We start from the raw sequence: 16,692 nt of genomic DNA, 5'->3' as shown, positions 1-16,692 counted from the left end.
TTTGCCAGGCCCAGTCTTGGCCAGCAAGATGGTCATCGAGGAGTCAGTAGCGCTCGAGAAAAACTTGAATCCGTCGATACTCCAAGGCCCAAGCGGGACCTTTTCTTCAACGTCTGCAAGTGCTGAAGCATTTGTCTGGTTGGGATAGGGTGCATATGTGGCGACAGTCTCGGTCAGTGAAACATCGCTCCCTCCTGGGCGCTCAGTCATCCATTGACCACTTGTCCACGCCCGCTTCGGATCCCGAGATATGAGACGGTCGAAGGCTTTCTGGAGGACATCACGCTGGATGGGATCCAGATCGTTCTTGGCGAGATGCGTCTGGAGGAGTCGGGCAGCCCCATCTGTCATAGCCACGGGGCACGGTGTGTTTGCAGCGGACGACTCCCAGAGATGTAGCCTCAAGAACTGAACTATCCGCGTGAACTGTGCAATGTCTCTATCATAGTTGCAGGCAACGATCCCCTTTTCGATGCCGAAGTTTTGGAGCTCTCTCCAGCCCTCGGTGACTACTAGTGAGTCGCTTGTCCTTTTGGCAAACGAGTCGCGGCCGCTGCCGCGTAAATATGGAAGGTTCTTCTCTGCGTCTGTTACGTAGTCTAGAATTCGCTGTGACAGGACCTCTTCTCCTAACGCGGCAACCTCGGGCTCGATGTCCCTGACGACAGTAGAGGGTAGGAAGACTAAGTATGTCAGCTGATAGGATCAAGAGTGCCGAGAAGAGGATTTCCGGGTCTAGCACACGTTTCAAGACTCTTTGATAGCTGACATCGTCGTAAAACTGGTTCTTCAGTACAGGCTGTTGCTGAAAGAACCCCGTATTCGCAGTCGCTTTGTTCATCGTAACGTTGGGGTTCAGAGAGCATGTGAAAGTTGGCGTTTACAGATGGCAAAGATATCAAAACCTACATGATATTCAAAGGAAAATATGGAAGTAATAAAATCATGATAGAACGAGGTCTGACATTGTGAGTAGCTTAGATCAGATTGGAGCATGTTTACGAGTGAGCCGAGGTATCTGTCCGCGACGACCCCATAAATGGCATAAAAAGCGGAATGTGGCCGCCCCTAACTGCCAGTGGGAGACGCTGCCGAGCTCCAACTGTCCAAGTACGGAACCCGCCATTGCGGGGAGGGTTGCGGGGGTGGGCGGGTAGCCTATTGCGATCTTGAATGTCACATGCTGTTGAAATGCAAGGATAGGTATGTGTAAGTGAGTTACCTTTATTTATTGACCTGACTGGACTGATGCAAAGATAAAGAGTTGCAAAAAGACCCAAGAGATGTGCTTACTATTTGATCAGATAGCAACAACAGCGAGTTGGTCTTAGCACAATCTTTGGTTGCTTGTATTTTTGAAGGCGCCTGACAACGTCTTACCAACTCTCATCTTTAGACTGTGCTTATTACCTCAATCCTTGGTTTAAGAAGTAGAACTAAAAAAGGTTGAATTTACACTGGCCTTGCTACGTCTTTTCGGCACAATCTTGTCTATTTATTACTGTGATGTTACCGTCTAAACAGCGATTGTTAGATGCCTACCCAAGACAAATCATGTAGTTTGCAATGTGGAGGTAAGGTCGAGTGGCAAACTAGAAGTGCTGCTTAACGTGCCTGCCTTAGCGTCCCATCACCCCTCTCTATACAACTTGCAGAGCTCAATGCTGTCGCGACGCGTCTTGCACTCCACCCCCACCAACTATGCGACAAAGCCGTTGACAATGGCGGCTTCGCGCTACATCGCGAAGAACGTCATTCATATATTCGACACCGAAGGCTCGGATTCGTCAGCAGGCCAAGGCCACACGATCAAAAGTAGCAAAGCACTCGGCAAGCGGAAGGCACCTCCGGAGGTTGAGGAGAAGTTCGAGTGGAGCGACTCAGACGAAGCCTATGAACAGCTAAAAGCTCGGCGCAAGACTACGCGCAAGAGCAGGAAGAACAACGGCGGAGAAAAGACGAAAGCCAAGAAGAGGCGCGATGATACCATCGACAGGGTTAAGGACCTCGACGAATCTAGCGCACACGATGACCTCGCCGACGCCGCCGTACCTGACTATCTTCGTGAGAGACGTAGGAAGTTTGACGAGAACAGACAGGTACTGCGCGAGGCAGGTCTACGACTGCCCCCCGACTATGGCGATGTCGAGTTCTCCGACGACGAGCGCATATCCAATCTACGAGAGAGACCTGTATTTGAAGCATCCAGCGGGATCAAGCCATGTCGTGCGTACAAAGACATTGAGCTTGAATACTCTGCTGGCCTTATTCCCGCATCGATCGCACAGTACCTCAGAGACTATCAGATTGATGGCGTCAAGTTCCTACACGAAAAATTTGTCTACCAAAGGGGCTGTGTGCTCGGAGATGACATGGGTCTCGGCAAGACTGTCCAGGTGGCCGCTTTCTTGACAGCGGCATTCGGCAAGTCTGGCGACGAGAGGGATGCTAAGAGGATGAGGAAAATGAGACGTATGGGCACTCATTGGTATCCTAGGATATTGATCGTTTGCCCTGGTACACTAATCGAAAATTGGAAGAACGAGCTGAATCGTTGGGGTTGGTGGCAGGTCGATGCTTATCACGGCTCAAACAAGGATGAGACCTTGCATGCTGCTCGATCAGGACGACTCGAGGTTATGATTACCACCTATGGGACGTACAGGTTGAACAAGGGCGAGATCAATATGGTTCAGTGGGACGCAGTCGTGGCTGACGAGTGTCATTGTCTGAAGTTCCGGGGTTCTGAGATTACGCGCGCGATGAACGATGTCAATTCCCTTTGTAGAATTGGTCTTACGGGAACGGCCATACAAAACAATTACGAAGAGCTTTGGACGCTTTTAAATTGGACCAATCCTGGTCACTTTGGATCCATCAGCGAGTGGAGGGAGAGTATCAGCAAACCCTTGGCAATTGGTCAAGCTCACGATGCCACGCGCTATCAACTTAGCCTTGCGAGGAAGACTGCGAAGAAACTTGTCCAAAACCTTCTTCCCGAATTCTTTCTGCGGCGAATGAAGAGTTTGATAGCTCATCAGCTGCCAAAGAAGAGTGACAAGGTCGTCTTCTGTCCATTAACGGACCAACAAAGCAGTGCATATGAGAACTTTCTGGACAGTTATTCCGTGCGTCTGCTGCGCGAAGTGAGCGAAGATTGCCCATGTGGATCGGGAAAGAAGCAAGGATGGTGCTGTGAAAAGTATCTGCCCAACGGAAAGCCATGGATCTCCATCGTTTTTCCAACAATGCAAACCTTGCTCAAGCTCTCGAACCATCTCACACTCCTGATTCCTTCCTCCGGCGAACCCATGGAGAAGCAGAAGTCCGAGTTGAACACTCTACAGACATGCGTGCCAGACGGCTGGGAAGAGCTCTACAAGAATCGAGATTCCCTGGTAAACCTCGCTAACCCCGAGTTTTGCGGAAAGTGGAAAATTCTTCGGAAACTACTGCGGTTCTGGCATGAGAACGGAGACAAGGTCCTTGTATTCTCACACAGTGTACGATTATTGCGGATTCTTCAGCACCTCTTCCATCATACCAGCTATTCTGTAAGTTACTTGGATGGTTCCATGAGCTATGTGGACCGCCAACTCGCAGTAGACGACTTCAACTCGGACCCCAATCAATTTGTCTTCCTCATCTCAACCAAGGCTGGAGGTACTGGGCTCAACATAACTTCGGCTAACAAGGTGGTCATCTTTGATCCACACTGGAATCCGTCGTATGACCTACAAGCTCAAGATCGAGCTTACAGAATCGGTCAGACTCGCGATGTCGATGTGTTTCGACTAGTCTCAGCTGGCACAATCGAAGAGATCGTCTACGCACGCCAGATCTACAAACAGCAGCAGGCCAACATTGGCTACACTGCTTCGACCGAACGCCGCTATTTTAAAGGCGTACAACAAGACAAGGATCGCAAGGGCGAAATTTTTGGGCTCAATAACCTGCTGAGTTTTCATTCTGACCATGTCGTCCTTCGCGAAATTGTCAATAAGACAAACATCGCCGAGGCCAAAGCAGGGGTCCACCTCTCGGATATCGACATAGAGAAGATGGAAGAGGACGGTGACCTTGGCTTTTTGAAACAGGAAGAGAATAGCAACGGAGAAGATGGTGGTTTGAGCCAGTTGGCTGAGCTGTTATCACATGAGAATCAGGAGGCCGCGGCCGATGCAAAGAAAGCCAATAAACCTAAGAGTGACGCTATCCAGGCGATTCTATCGTCTGCTGGCGTCGAGTATACCCACGAGAACTCTGAAGTCGTCGGTTCCAGCAAGGTGGAAGAGCAGCTGTCACGGCGCGCCGAGCTAGCTGCAGATGACGAGTCGACCATTGAAGGACAATCGGCCCTGTTCGCGGATAGTCAAGCGAATGTAGTCCAGTCAGAAGGCCTGCAAGGGATTCGTTATGCGTATAACCCGCCCATAGATGTCATGAAGAGACAATTTTGCTCTATGGCTCGGGAGTTTGGCTTCCAAAATGCCACAGATTTTGCGTTGGTCGTTGAGAGCTGGACGCAGGAGCAACGGAGGAATTGTCTTAACACTTTCTACAAGAGACGAGAGATCAAGCTCCTAGAAAAGGACCTGGAGGATCTAAAGGCTCTCCAAAAAGAAGAAGCTGACGACGAGGAAGACGAAGATGGTGTCCCGGTAAAAGATGAGGATGTTAAAATGGAAGATGGAGCAGACCAGCCGAAGCATAACATTGGTTCGCCCAGAAGCCAGCAGGAAGATAGGAAGGATACTTCCATCGTATCTGATGGCCAGAATATCAAGGAGGAGTGTATCAAGAAGGAAGATGAAGACTTGATGCCGGGCGTTGTGAAGCAGGAAGAGACTAAAATCACTGGTTCTGAGAAAAGGACGTCGATCTTCTTGTATGATACCGAAGATGAGGAGACGGATGAGCTATGATAGACTTTGGACTGGCATGATACCCCGGAGTAATGGAATTGATTGCTTTGAACACTTGGTATATAGCTTTGAGTGTGCGTACAGATGATGACCTATCATCGATTGACGGTTCACATTTAGGGCAGAAGATAAAACGCATCCCTCAGATGCAAACATGAAGAATTTTAGCACTGCTACAAAGCAACCTAGAGTTTGCTATATATTATCTCACTTCGAGATTGAGCAACATCGCTTGTTCACATTTGAGCTAAGTTGCAGGTCCTCTCATATTCCAGAGTAGCTAATTCGAGCATTTAAGTGCAGCCAATGAGAATGATAGTCCTTTACTGGGTCTCGAGCTGGCCGAATAGAGACGACTTCTGGTTTCGACTGGGTTGAGTATTGTCAAACTCTTCGATTGGATCCTCAGCATAGTCAGGTAAGGCCCTGATATCTGTCCTACCATTGCGGGCACGGGAGTTGCCCGTCGATTTTGTTCTTCTGCGAGTCTTTCTTGGAGGCTCACGGGCAGTAAACTGCTGTAGTGCTGAATCTCCGTGCTCAGACAGCTTCCCAATGAAAGTTCTCGGTGGGGCGAAGCGAAAGCTTGCCTCCCCCTGATGTAAAGACTGAGCTGGCTCAACAGCAGTCGAATTCGGTTCAGAGCTCATGCTAAGTGAGGAGTGTCCATTGATCTCTCCTGTCGGCGATTGGATTGTAGGATAAGTCTCATTTTGCTCTGAAGAAAGAATACTTGCTGAGTTCGAAAACATGTTATTCAAAGCGGGCAGTTCTGGCAATTCCGAACGGAGCGATGCAGAATCTAACGTGGCACCTTGGCTCGTATGGATGTTTTGCTCCGTCACAAGCTCGGTCACATCGGTGAGACTGGTGTCCACAGTCTCGATGTTACTACCCCATCCTGTGGGCGAATCCTCATGTGTAATTGTCGAAGCCTCAGATGGCTTTAATTCCCGTGCTGCCTCTTTCTTTGCATTTTCGAAAACAGCGTCCTCGACATCGTCGTCAGTCAAGCCGAATACGAACTTCCTCCAGACCTCATTCTCGTCTTCGGATAAAGACTCATTCAACCCTTGATCTCCGCTCACTCCTCTCTTTGAAATCTTTTCAGCTGGTAGATCTCTCACATTTTTAGATCTCGTGACAAGATTTTTGGTTGGAGGTTGGTCGTTACCATCGGCCGCAATTGGAAGGGGGGTGATCTGGTCCAGCTGCTTCGAAGCCGCCGACATTCCACCTGGCACATCCAGTGGTGGGCATATTTCTGTATTTGAATGCTCGTTTGAATGACTGCATCTGCACGGCAATTGGTGATTTGGCAAGGAAGATTTTGACGTGGATTTACTGGTAGATGATGGAATAGAATAGATGTGATCCACATCAGTTCTCGCTAGCTCATTCAGGTCCGTCAAGGAGGATCTTTCGATGCAAGGCGTTTCGTTTTTTTTGTGGATTAAGGGAGTGCCACTCGTGGAGCTGTAATAGGAACTCTTTGTCGAAGACATGGCGTAAGTGGTCGTCTCTTCGTTCGATTCATTCACTGCCGCTACAGTGTTGACGAGCTCACTGACACCAGGTGTGATATCGCGAGCTGCTTCCTCATCATTCTTTGACGAATATGATGATGTTGAGTGGGTGGTTCCTCGCATGCCAATGCGATCCTTCCACATTTCATTATCCCATATCTGAGATGGAGGTATGGGAGAGGATGGGTGCCCAACATTGGCTCTGGTACTCTCAGCGGCTTCAGAGTCGGCGGATCGAATTCTAAGGATGCGAGAAATATCAAGGCGGCGAGGAACTGGCTGATATATGATAGACTCGCCGTTTCGAATGGATGCTGAACGCCGTTAGAAATTTCTCATCCTTGCTCAAGAAGGATGTGGGGGATTTACAAGAGGACGGGCTTTGTTGCAATCTTCGGCGCTTCGAAGGATCACGCTTTCTGCTGGATTTTTTCGTTCGAGACGATATTCTCCTTTCACTTGATGTATTTGAGCTGGTACCCAACCGGATTTCACGACTACCGACTCTGATCCTGAAGTTCTGGATAGGTGAAACGTTCGTGTGTTGGCGTCCTTCACGGTGGTCACTCTTCATCTGATCGTACTGAGATCCCATGATATGACGAGCGCTACTTCGCCAAGTTGAACCATGACTGCCATGTTGGCTCCATGGATGACCTGAGGTAATTCTTGCCACTGGGAATTGCAAGTCCAGGGGTTTCTGAATTGCGATACCAACCCAATCGCTCTTCTGCAAAAGCCGTTTTCGACTCTCATCAAGTGCTTGTCCTTCTTGCCGAGCTAGCTGATTTAACCCTGACGATTTAAAGTGACGACTTGCGAGTCCTAAAATCGAGACATCAGGGTCCGCAGGTGCAGGATTGATTTTGCGCCGTTTTGTCGCTGGTCCAGATCCAGAACCATGCCCAACACTTGAGTGCTGGGATGAATGGGGTGAGGAAATACGACCAAGAAAAGAGATACTAGAAGGAGATATCTTGGCATTGCTGTTCGACAAACCGGAACGGACTTTGGCGAAGTGCTGCTTCTGGCGGAGGAGGGTCTCCTTTGCGCTCCGGCCCCGAGAATGGCGAGCAAGACTACCCTCAGTCCAGTTCATGGTTGAATAAATAGCGTCACAGAAAGGAGATGATGTATGCAGTTGATATATGCAGCTGAAGCCACGAAAAGAGGACTTTCTCAATACGTCCGGACAACGCTATTAGTTCTCCTGCAATCTGAAGTGCCTTAAGGCGATAAAGGGGTAGGGAGAACCTCTGATATCAGAACAAACAATAGAATGTAAACCTTCTACTGCCTAGATTTGATGCTGCGATGTCCGGCCGAGGGCGATGAAGTTGCATTGCATATCTTGGATGCTGAGAGATTGTCATTGCCTACCTAGCTAGTGAGAGTTTGCTCTGGGTAGGTGAGGTAGGCAGCTTCGACCATCGTGCCTTCCCTGAAGCTACCCTCTGTGACCAGGGGGTACAGTACAGGTAGCTCATGGGGTTACGGTGCACTGTGCCGGTTGATAGTGCCCGCAGTTCGCCCACCTTCGGGCCTGCACCGATAAGACCCCACCAAAATATTGCGAGCTCGGAAGCAGCTTGTCGCTATCGGCCCCTCCAAGTCCGCTATAATGTAGGTGCGAATTGCCCGATCAGACTCGGACATTTGTCCGATCAGCGACAAACGATGAGGACGGCATTGAAGACGCTGCGAATATTCTCAACCAGCCTGCGCCCATCCGTCACCGCAAAGGTAGCAAGACAGACTCTACTGCGAACAATGGCGACCCCGACCTCCAGCCCTCTGCTGAAAAAGCCCGTCAAGCTGGCATGCATCCAGCTCGCCAGCGGCGCCGACAAGAGCGCCAACTTGTCGCATGCCCGCGACAAGGTGCTTGAGGCCGCTGGCTCCGGCGCAAAGATCATCGTGCTGCCGGAGTGCTTCAACTCGCCGTATGGCTGCGACTACTTCCCGTCGTACGCCGAGCCCCTGCTGCCATCGCCGCCCTCCAAGGAGCAGAGCCCCAGCTTCCATGCGCTGTCGGCAATGGCGAAGGAAACCCAGACATATCTGGTGGCGGGGTCGATCCCCGAGCTGGAGATAGAAGGAGAGAAAGAGGATAAGCATTATTACAATACTTCTCTGATATTCGGGCCCGATGGATCATTGCTGGCGACGCACCGGAAGGTGCATCTCTTCGACATTGATATCCCAGGGAAGATCAAGTTCAAGGAGTCGGATGTACTGAGCCCTGGAAACAAGGTGACGATTGTGGATCTTCCCGAGTACGGCAAGATCGCGGTGGCTATCTGCTACGACATCAGATTCCCTGAGCTGGCCATGATTGCCGCGAGGAAAGGTTGCTTTGCTTTGATATACCCCGGCGCGTTCAATCTCACCACGGGCCCACTTCACTGGAAGCTTCAAGGCCAGGCGAGAGCCATGGACAACCAAATCTATGTGGCTTTGTGTAGCCCGGCGAGAGATATGAGCGCAAGCTATCATGCCTACGGCCACAGTTTGATTGTAGACCCTATGGCGCAAGTCCTTGTAGAGGCCGAGGAGAAGGAGGCAATCGTCTCTCACGAGATAGATGGCAGCAAGATTGAGGAGGCTCGAAAGGGGATTCCGCTAAGGGATCAGAGGCGTTTCGATGTATATCCTGATGTGAGTGAAGGAGGAAAACTCAGTGACTCCAAGCAGCAAGAGATAACGCAGTAGTTTGCACAACATATATAATTCACCGTACAACCAAAGCAAGATCTTTCGTAATCATTTATTTTGTCTATGTCGTAAGCGCAGATTTGGTGCGCAGATGTCCCATGTCTCAAAAGTCGACGCCTTTGCAAGGCTTCATTAAATCCCTCTTTACTCAGGACTACCCTGATACCTTCATCCTTCCTTTTTTTATGACGTCAAGTCGAATGAATGATCGTTTTCCGATCTCCTCTCCTGGTCGACGATGCGGATTGCACGCCCTTATCTAAGCGCAAATTGGCTCTTTGGCGATATTTCCCTACACTCCAAGCTGGCTGTCTACCCTATTTCAAGGCCTTAGCAGCGAAAGTCGGAAGAATGAAGCTAGCCTTGTGGATCTCAGAGTTGTAGTATCTGCACAGCTTCTCCTCCTCCTCGGGAGTCCAGGACCTGACCGGGACCTTCAAGTTGCGGTTGGCATCCTTGGTGCAGACCATGAATCCAATCTGGCCGGAGGGATACGTCGGGATGGTGGTGTAAGCGTACTCGGCCACGGGGAAGATCTCCTTGCAGTCCTTCTTCAGCTTGGTGATCAGAGGCAGGTGCAGCCATTGGTTCTCGGCTAGAAAGTCATCATGTCAGCAGTTCAGTCCTTATCCGTAACATGTCAAAATAAAGTTGAAAAAAAGCGAAACTATTCGCTTCAACGACACAGAGCCCCATTGACTACTGTCGCGTGTCGAAGACGCAACACGCTGTTGTAGTCCCCAGGAAGGGTCCAAGCTGATCAGGCAAGGGGGATGCCCGCTTGACACTTTTCCTAGGTTGTAAGATACAGGAAACGTACAACCTTGAGTGGTAATGACGCCACCCTCTCTGAGGGCGTCGTGGAGAAGCTTGAAGTAGGGCTTCTGGAACAGGCTCTCGGCCGGTCCCTCCGGGTCGGAAGAGTCGGTGATGATAACATCGAATGTGTTCTTGTAGTCGTCTAGGAACTTGAAGCCGTCGCCAACATGCACCTTCACCTTGGGGTGCTTGAAGCCCTCGGCCATTCCAGGAAGGTATTGCTTGGACAGGCGGATGACAGCCTACTCAGATTAGCGAAGCTCCTTAGCCAAAGAACTTGCGGATGTGGGTAGACGCATACCTCGTCAATGTCGCAGAGGGTAGCCTCCTCAACACACTCATGCTTGACAACTTCACGGAGGACACCTCCGTCGCCACCACCGATGACGAGGACCTTCTTGGGATCCGGGTGAGAGTTCATAGCCAGGTGAGTGATCATCTCTTGGTAAGAAAACTCATCACGCTCAGTGCACTGGATGACGTTGTCCAGGACGAGAACAGTGCCATAATCGGTGGATTCAAAGATCAGGACATCCTGGTACTTGCTCTTCTCATGGTGAAGGACCTTCTTCACCTTGAGGGTCATGGCCTGGCCAGGCCACATCTCTGAGATCTCCCGGAACCAACCATCTACATAAGATAGCCATAGTTAGCAAGAATCCCGACGAAACTACTTGCAGACTTCACGAAACCAACAACCATAAAGACAGTTTATCCAAAAGGTCCAGGCGTGTTGCGCCTTCACTCGATCCGTGCCACCTCGTGAATAATCTCCAGCGGATCATAGCTGATGGGAGATCTGCAATGAGAGGCACACAGACAACAATGCACTACATTTTGCCTAGGCTGCATCCAACCCGCCTTCAGGCTTCCCCCGAGATGCTAGAATATCAATCCAAAATGGCTGAGGCAATAGAAACATAGAGTGACATCCAGCCGATATCAAATTCTCAAACACGATCAACATGGGTGTTGGTGAGATTAGAGAACAAGGGGTTTTGATATGTGGGGTTCTGATGAACGTGGGAGCCAGAAATAGGCAGTACCTTTGATGGTGGCGTGTGTAATTTCTCCAGACATTTTGGATATGGTCCTCTGAGGGGTCCTAATTCGACAGAGTGATGAGTCTATCAATGAAGTGAAGCGACGTACAGAAAGTCGAGCTAAAAGAGCCACGGTCGACTTTCTTGCTATGGGAGTAAGCAGCCTTAAAAGCAATCCAATTTGAGGCAAAGTTTTGGTGTCTCGTCGAAAATTTTTCCTCTATTTTTTTTACGTTTCCCGCAGCAGGTGAGGGAAAAAAGCGGGATGTGTGGTTTGAGCCGGCGGGAGCCTCAGAGCCCAACTTTCGCCCAATAAAGTGGAGATCTTCCAGAGAGACAGACAGACATACAAAGTGTTTACAGCACACGACAATATCTCTATTGTGACACAAACACCTTTTCAGCCAATTCCACTCGAAGTATTCTTAGTGGATTTTCATCTGAAGACACCCAACATATCAAAAATAACGCTTGCGGCTTCTCAAGCAACCGAAACTCATTTTTTGTAGTGAGATCGACATGAAGAGGCTGCAAAGGTGAGGAAGCCATCTTGTCGACAGCTGGAGTGAGGCAAAAAGCAAGCTGGCCGTTAAACACATGATATTTATGATGGTAGCGTGTATGAGAATGCGAGATATTCTGCTACCTATGTAGCTTGGCCTTACATCCTTTGATAAGAGTTGTAGTTCGCTCAGACGGTGGGTAACTACTTGGATGGCAGGGGCTCCTGTTCGGGAAAGCTTCTAGAGTGAATTACACTGGCTCTACGGTGCAATGCACATCAAAAACAGGGGATCTACAATACTTAGGCGCAAGACTGTCCTCGAAATAGTAATTCTTGAGGGCAAGTCTATTAATTGCATGGCGATACCATATGAGGATGCTCATCGTCCTTGATCACGAGCAGTGCCTAACACATTGACATCCGTCCCGCGAAGTGAGCTGCTCTTCGAGACGGCTTGAGAAGAAAGCGGCACATTTGAAGCATAACATCTTGGTGTTGCTAAATGCACATCCCTTCAATCCGTCTGGTCAAGAGACATAATCAGCATATGCACTGGCTTTACTGTATTGTCATTTTAGGCGCATTTTGACCTCTGCCCCTGTGGCTGCGGCACGGACAACGTGTGGCTTAAGAAAAGCAGATAATACTGCATCCTATCCCAACTATTGCATCCGCAATATCATATTCTGTAAGTCTTTGGATCAGCGGTTCTGGATCCGACACTAAACTGTCCTCCTACTGTAACTCGACATAGTCAACCGTGATGCAGGCATATCAAACCTGTTACCTCCGTCTGATTCCAATTATTCTGGGCACTCGCCCTAGGTATTTCCGAGAAATAAGGTTCGCTTTTAGCCTGGTGTACCGACTACTTAGCGGACGTGGTGACCAAAGCGCTCCCGTTGCGATTGGGCTTGGAAGAGCGCCTCGTCGTCACCCTTGGCAAGCCACACGTGCTGTAGCAGAGACACGCTTCGTTAACGGCAAGAAGCAATAAATGCTCAGGAATAAGCAAATCTGACGATAGCCATCGGGGGGGCCTGCGCTTGTGATGCAGGCGTTCATCCTACGGGGGCGATATGGCGAGTGGTACGACTGGCATCCACAGGCAACCTCTTTTCGCGAAATGGGAAAAGGGGAGCCAGGACCGGGACCCAGAGCTGGGGGAGTCTGATGCATGGCTGATCAGTTCCTGTCTGGAGGAGCCATTCCACTCCTCATTCTTCTGTGGTGCTCGATGCCAGCAGTTTGCCAGTTACTGGACCTTGAACCCGGAAAGCAATGGATGTTCTGCCCCACACAGACCAAACCCCCCGTGGACCGACTTGACAGGCCATCCACATGGCTGCGAAATCCCGTGCGATTCTCCCGCTGCCATTCCCGTCGGCAGCGCTTAGATTGGCGTGACCGATGCTGTTTCAAACGAGTCTGTTGGCGCGGCATGTGAGTTGCTGGTAAACTGGCTTGGCTCGGTCGTCGATGGACGGGCGGGCAGACAAGTCAACTGGGCGATAGGTAGCAGTGGTTTCTGATCTCGCTGCTTTCTCCCAAGAGAGCCGGCGCCGGATAGGAGACCCTCAGGGGTTTCTGGTGGTCCTGCAAGCCTGGAGAGCCATTGATCAATGAGAAGAGCGTGACCTGCATGCCCGGCTCCATCCGCGAGCTACTCTGCAGTACTATGCAGTACGCAGTACCTCCTGGAGATTGCTTGCAGCCTTTGGGCAACCTGAAGCATAATTCCGGCCCCACAAATCCGCTCTGCGTCCCACCCATGGCCAGCCCGTTTTCAGCCTAGCAGATGTTACAGGCATGTTGAGGAACCATCAGAGAAAAAGGCAAAAGGGGGAGAATAAGAGGAAAGCAGATGCAAGCAGCCAGGTGTACATCAGAAACATTGCCAATGCAAGCAGAAGCTGCTGCATGCCGCGGCAGGCACGGCATTGCATCTCGCAGTCAGCAAAGTTGGCCTGCTCAAGACCCAGAAAACGCCATCGATGACCCCCAAAAGCCACATGGTCAGAGACCTACAACACTAGTTAGTCTCCCGCTTGTCAGACTTCAGGTCTAAGGATCAGGACCGGTGGACTGTAGAGCAGATACTTCCCTTCAGAGCCAGACTTCCTGTCTTCCATTCGCCCTGTCAGTTCATCATAGTACCGGTAGGTCACTTTGGAGATGGTATATTCTAGTATTTAGTGTACCGGAAAGTGGTCCATTTTGGGCGACATGAAGCTGGACCAGAAGGCTTCGAAGTCGAATGCTGCCCATCCGGCATGGCCGCGTATTTGCTCGTAGTTGCGATCGTCAACGTTAGGAAGAGAGGGACCTGGTCCAGAAACGACGGTCGACCGCCCACATAACGCAAGTGGCCCTTTGATAGGGAAAAAGGAATATTCCACCGAACCGGACTTGTACCAGAGGCCTGCAAGTGCACAGAGTAGCGTGTTTGTGGCTGTGTACCAGGTACATCCCTGGAGAGCATTGAGGAGGACCCCTGCTAGGTGCAGGAGCTCTTACCCATTACCAAAAAGCTTCCCAGGGTGTGGGAGTGGGGAGGATAATCACCGTTTCGGTTGCAACTCTCTTGACTCGTCTGCCTCCTGGCAGTTGCAGTGGTGTGCTGTGTGTAGTTGTGCGGTGCAATGCAGAAGGGTTCGTTTTCTTCCATCTTTCTCCCGAGCCGTTCGCTGTCTGATCTTCCTAACAACTTGAATCAAGCCAATATCCTGCAGACGATTCCTTACGATAGCTTCCGCTGCGAGTGGCTGTTCGCATCGCCCAGACACGCCTACACGAGCTGCCTTAACCCCTATGCTCACATCGCATTGACCTTCCCGAAACCTCCACCGTCGTCATTGTACCCTGCTAGCCGAAGGATTGTTGTGCCCGACTTCCTCTTTGCTCAACACAACTCGAACAAAACTCCGCGTCGTGTCGTCGGAGCATAGCTCAGAGTAGACACTTCTGCCTCGCCGACTTGTTTTCTGTGCCAGCGATTTGGTTCTGTTAGCCAATTGACCACAGATTGGGGCCAGGGTTGCCCGGCAGACCGGATTCAAGATGTGCTTCGGAAGTCGCGACAAGGATGATGCGGCCAGCGCAGTCAGGTCTCGCGAGCTGGACAAGATCATCAAAGCAGATGAAAAGCGCATGGCCAAGGAAGTGAAGCTTCTGTTGTTAGGTAGATTGCCTTCCTTGCTACCACTCCGACTGCACACGACTGCCAAACTAACCAACTGTTATCTGTAGGTGCTGGAGAGTCTGGAAAGTCGACGGTTCTGAAGCAAATGAAGTTGATCTACGCACAAGGATTTAGCAAGAATGAGAAGCTGGAGTGGAAGCCCGTGGTATTTCAGAACATAGTCCAGTCTTTTCGCCTAATCTACGAAGCGATGAACGAACTTGGTATCAAATTTGAGAACGAAGAAAACGAGGTGAGTAAATCATCGGGCAATACCAGTCTAATGGGGCCATTTGATGTGGATGTCTGTGGTTGGTCGACCCGACTTACCTGTTGACAGAAAAACATGTCCCAAATATTGGTAGACTTCGAGCTGAGCCCGCAGGATCCTCTGCCTACTGAGTACCTGGAGCCGGTCAAACAACTATGGCTGGACGGCGGTGTGAAGCAAACCATTTTGAAGGGCAACGAGTTCGCTCTTCACGACAACCTAGATTAGTATGACATCCTATCCAAACTTGTTGATAGTCCTATCTGACCTGCTTCTAGCTTCTGCGATGACCTGGACAGATTCTGGGACCCAGGCTATGTGCCTACGGACCAAGATCTACTACGGTCACGGCTAAGAACCACCGGTATCACCGAGACGGTGTTCGATTTGGGCCAGCTGACATATCGCATGTTCGATGTCGGTGGTCAGCGGTCAGAACGGAAGAAGTGGATTCATTGCTTCGAAAATGTCAATTCTCTGCTATTCTTGGTTGCCATTTCTGGGTATGATCAATGTCTAGTTGAGGATAAGGATGGCGTACGTCTTCTCTGGCAGCATTGAAATGGTGTTTCGAGCTAACAATCCTTGCAGAACCAAATGAATGAAGCGCTGATGCTATGGGAATCGATAGCCAACTCCCACTGGTTCACCAAATCAGCATTGATTCTGTTCCTAAACAAGATGGATCTGTTCAAGGAGAAGCTTGCAAAGAATCCAATCACTCAACACGGCTTCACAGACTACCACGGTCCTGTAGATGACTGGAAACAAGCCAGCAAATACTTCATGGACAAGTTCCGGGCATTGAACAGAAATCCAGAGAAGGAAATCTATGGTCACTTCACGAACGCAACCGACACGAACCTCCTCAAAATTACAATGGGATCTGTCCAAGACATGATCATACAACGCAATTTGAAGCAACTCATTTTGTGAACGACACCCACTCACTCCTCGCGCGTCGACAGCATACTTACCAATCAACCTAGGCCTACAATATGAGCGTTGGTTTGGTGATGTGTGCTGCATCAGCAGGCGCGCGAGTTTCTCTGTCTTGTTAGACTTGATAACACTCTGCATGCTTGCGATGATACACTCACATATACATACCACCTAACCTTCTATAGGACAGACGAGCCTTCATACCCTGTGCGAACCTACCCTCTCCCACCCAGACCAGACCTGCCTCCTCTCTACCTTGTCTACATATACCTCACACACTTCTATCATCTTAATTGTCACTCACAACTACCTCCTCCATCTGTTGGATGTACATTATCTTCTCATACTTGTCCTAGCTTGTCTATATATTTACCTGACGGCCATAGCGGTGGCCATGGTGGCGGTTATGTTTGCAAAAGCCCATGAAGGACGCAGGGCGGGAGGGTTAAAATGGTTGGGATGGTTGGCAGGGGCTTAGAATGGATCTCTCTCTGGTCAGAAACCATCTCCTCTGTGTCAGGAGGCTCGCATGTCTGACTGTGGCCTCAAGCCATGCGCGAGGTATCCTAATCTTGGCTGAGCAGCGTCAGAAAAGACTGCCAATGGAGGTTGGAGGCGGCCGAGAAGGCATACTAAGACACAAGCTCTAAGCTTGAGCACGACTTCTATGAATCAATGAAACGAATTGCAAAACAACTTGTCAGATTCCGTGGCAGAAAACTCGTGACTGTGATGAAGATACATATTTTGCGTGACCTCCATGAC

At 50.0% G+C, this 16,692-nt stretch overlaps 4 protein-coding genes across 4 annotated transcripts; 3 read left to right on the top strand and 1 right to left on the bottom strand.

The window, feature by feature from the left end:
* Nucleotides 1-1,721: 1,721 nt before the first annotated feature.
* On the top strand, nucleotides 1,722-4,925 carry UCRPA7_8919 (putative snf2 superfamily rad26-like protein; the record flags this gene model as incomplete). Its single annotated transcript, XM_007921418.1, has 1 exon — nucleotides 1,722-4,925. The coding sequence occupies one exon, from the start codon at nucleotides 1,722-1,724 to the stop codon at nucleotides 4,923-4,925; it is 3,204 nt and encodes a 1,067-aa protein (XP_007919609.1).
* Nucleotides 4,926-8,221: 3,296 nt separating this feature from the next.
* UCRPA7_8918 (putative nitrilase family protein) lies at nucleotides 8,222-9,163 on the top strand (the record flags this gene model as incomplete). Its single annotated transcript, XM_007921424.1, has 1 exon — nucleotides 8,222-9,163. The coding sequence occupies one exon, from the start codon at nucleotides 8,222-8,224 to the stop codon at nucleotides 9,161-9,163; it is 942 nt and encodes a 313-aa protein (XP_007919615.1).
* A 320-nt stretch (nucleotides 9,164-9,483) lies between these two features.
* UCRPA7_8917 (putative spermidine synthase protein) lies at nucleotides 9,484-10,589 on the bottom strand (the record flags this gene model as incomplete). Its single annotated transcript, XM_007921430.1, has 3 exons — nucleotides 9,484-9,761; nucleotides 9,987-10,227; nucleotides 10,287-10,589. 3 exons carry the CDS (start codon nucleotides 10,587-10,589, stop codon nucleotides 9,484-9,486), a joined length of 822 nt encoding a protein of 273 aa, XP_007919621.1.
* A 4,004-nt stretch (nucleotides 10,590-14,593) lies between these two features.
* UCRPA7_8916 (putative guanine nucleotide-binding protein alpha-2 subunit protein) lies at nucleotides 14,594-15,921 on the top strand (the record flags this gene model as incomplete). The annotated part of the gene is made up of 5 exons (XM_007921422.1): nucleotides 14,594-14,714; nucleotides 14,783-14,967; nucleotides 15,055-15,212; nucleotides 15,264-15,522; nucleotides 15,577-15,921. The coding sequence occupies 5 exons, from the start codon at nucleotides 14,594-14,596 to the stop codon at nucleotides 15,919-15,921; spliced, it is 1,068 nt and encodes a 355-aa protein (XP_007919613.1).
* Nucleotides 15,922-16,692: the final 771 nt, after the last annotated feature.

This window comes from Phaeoacremonium minimum (genome assembly GCF_000392275.1).
Source record: "Phaeoacremonium minimum UCRPA7 unplaced genomic scaffold PA7_03_scaffold_620, whole genome shotgun sequence".
Lineage (NCBI taxonomy): Eukaryota > Fungi > Ascomycota > Sordariomycetes > Togniniales > Togniniaceae > Phaeoacremonium > Phaeoacremonium minimum.
The sequence above is the reverse complement of the archived record's forward strand: the minus strand, read 5'-3'. Positions and strand labels throughout refer to the sequence as shown.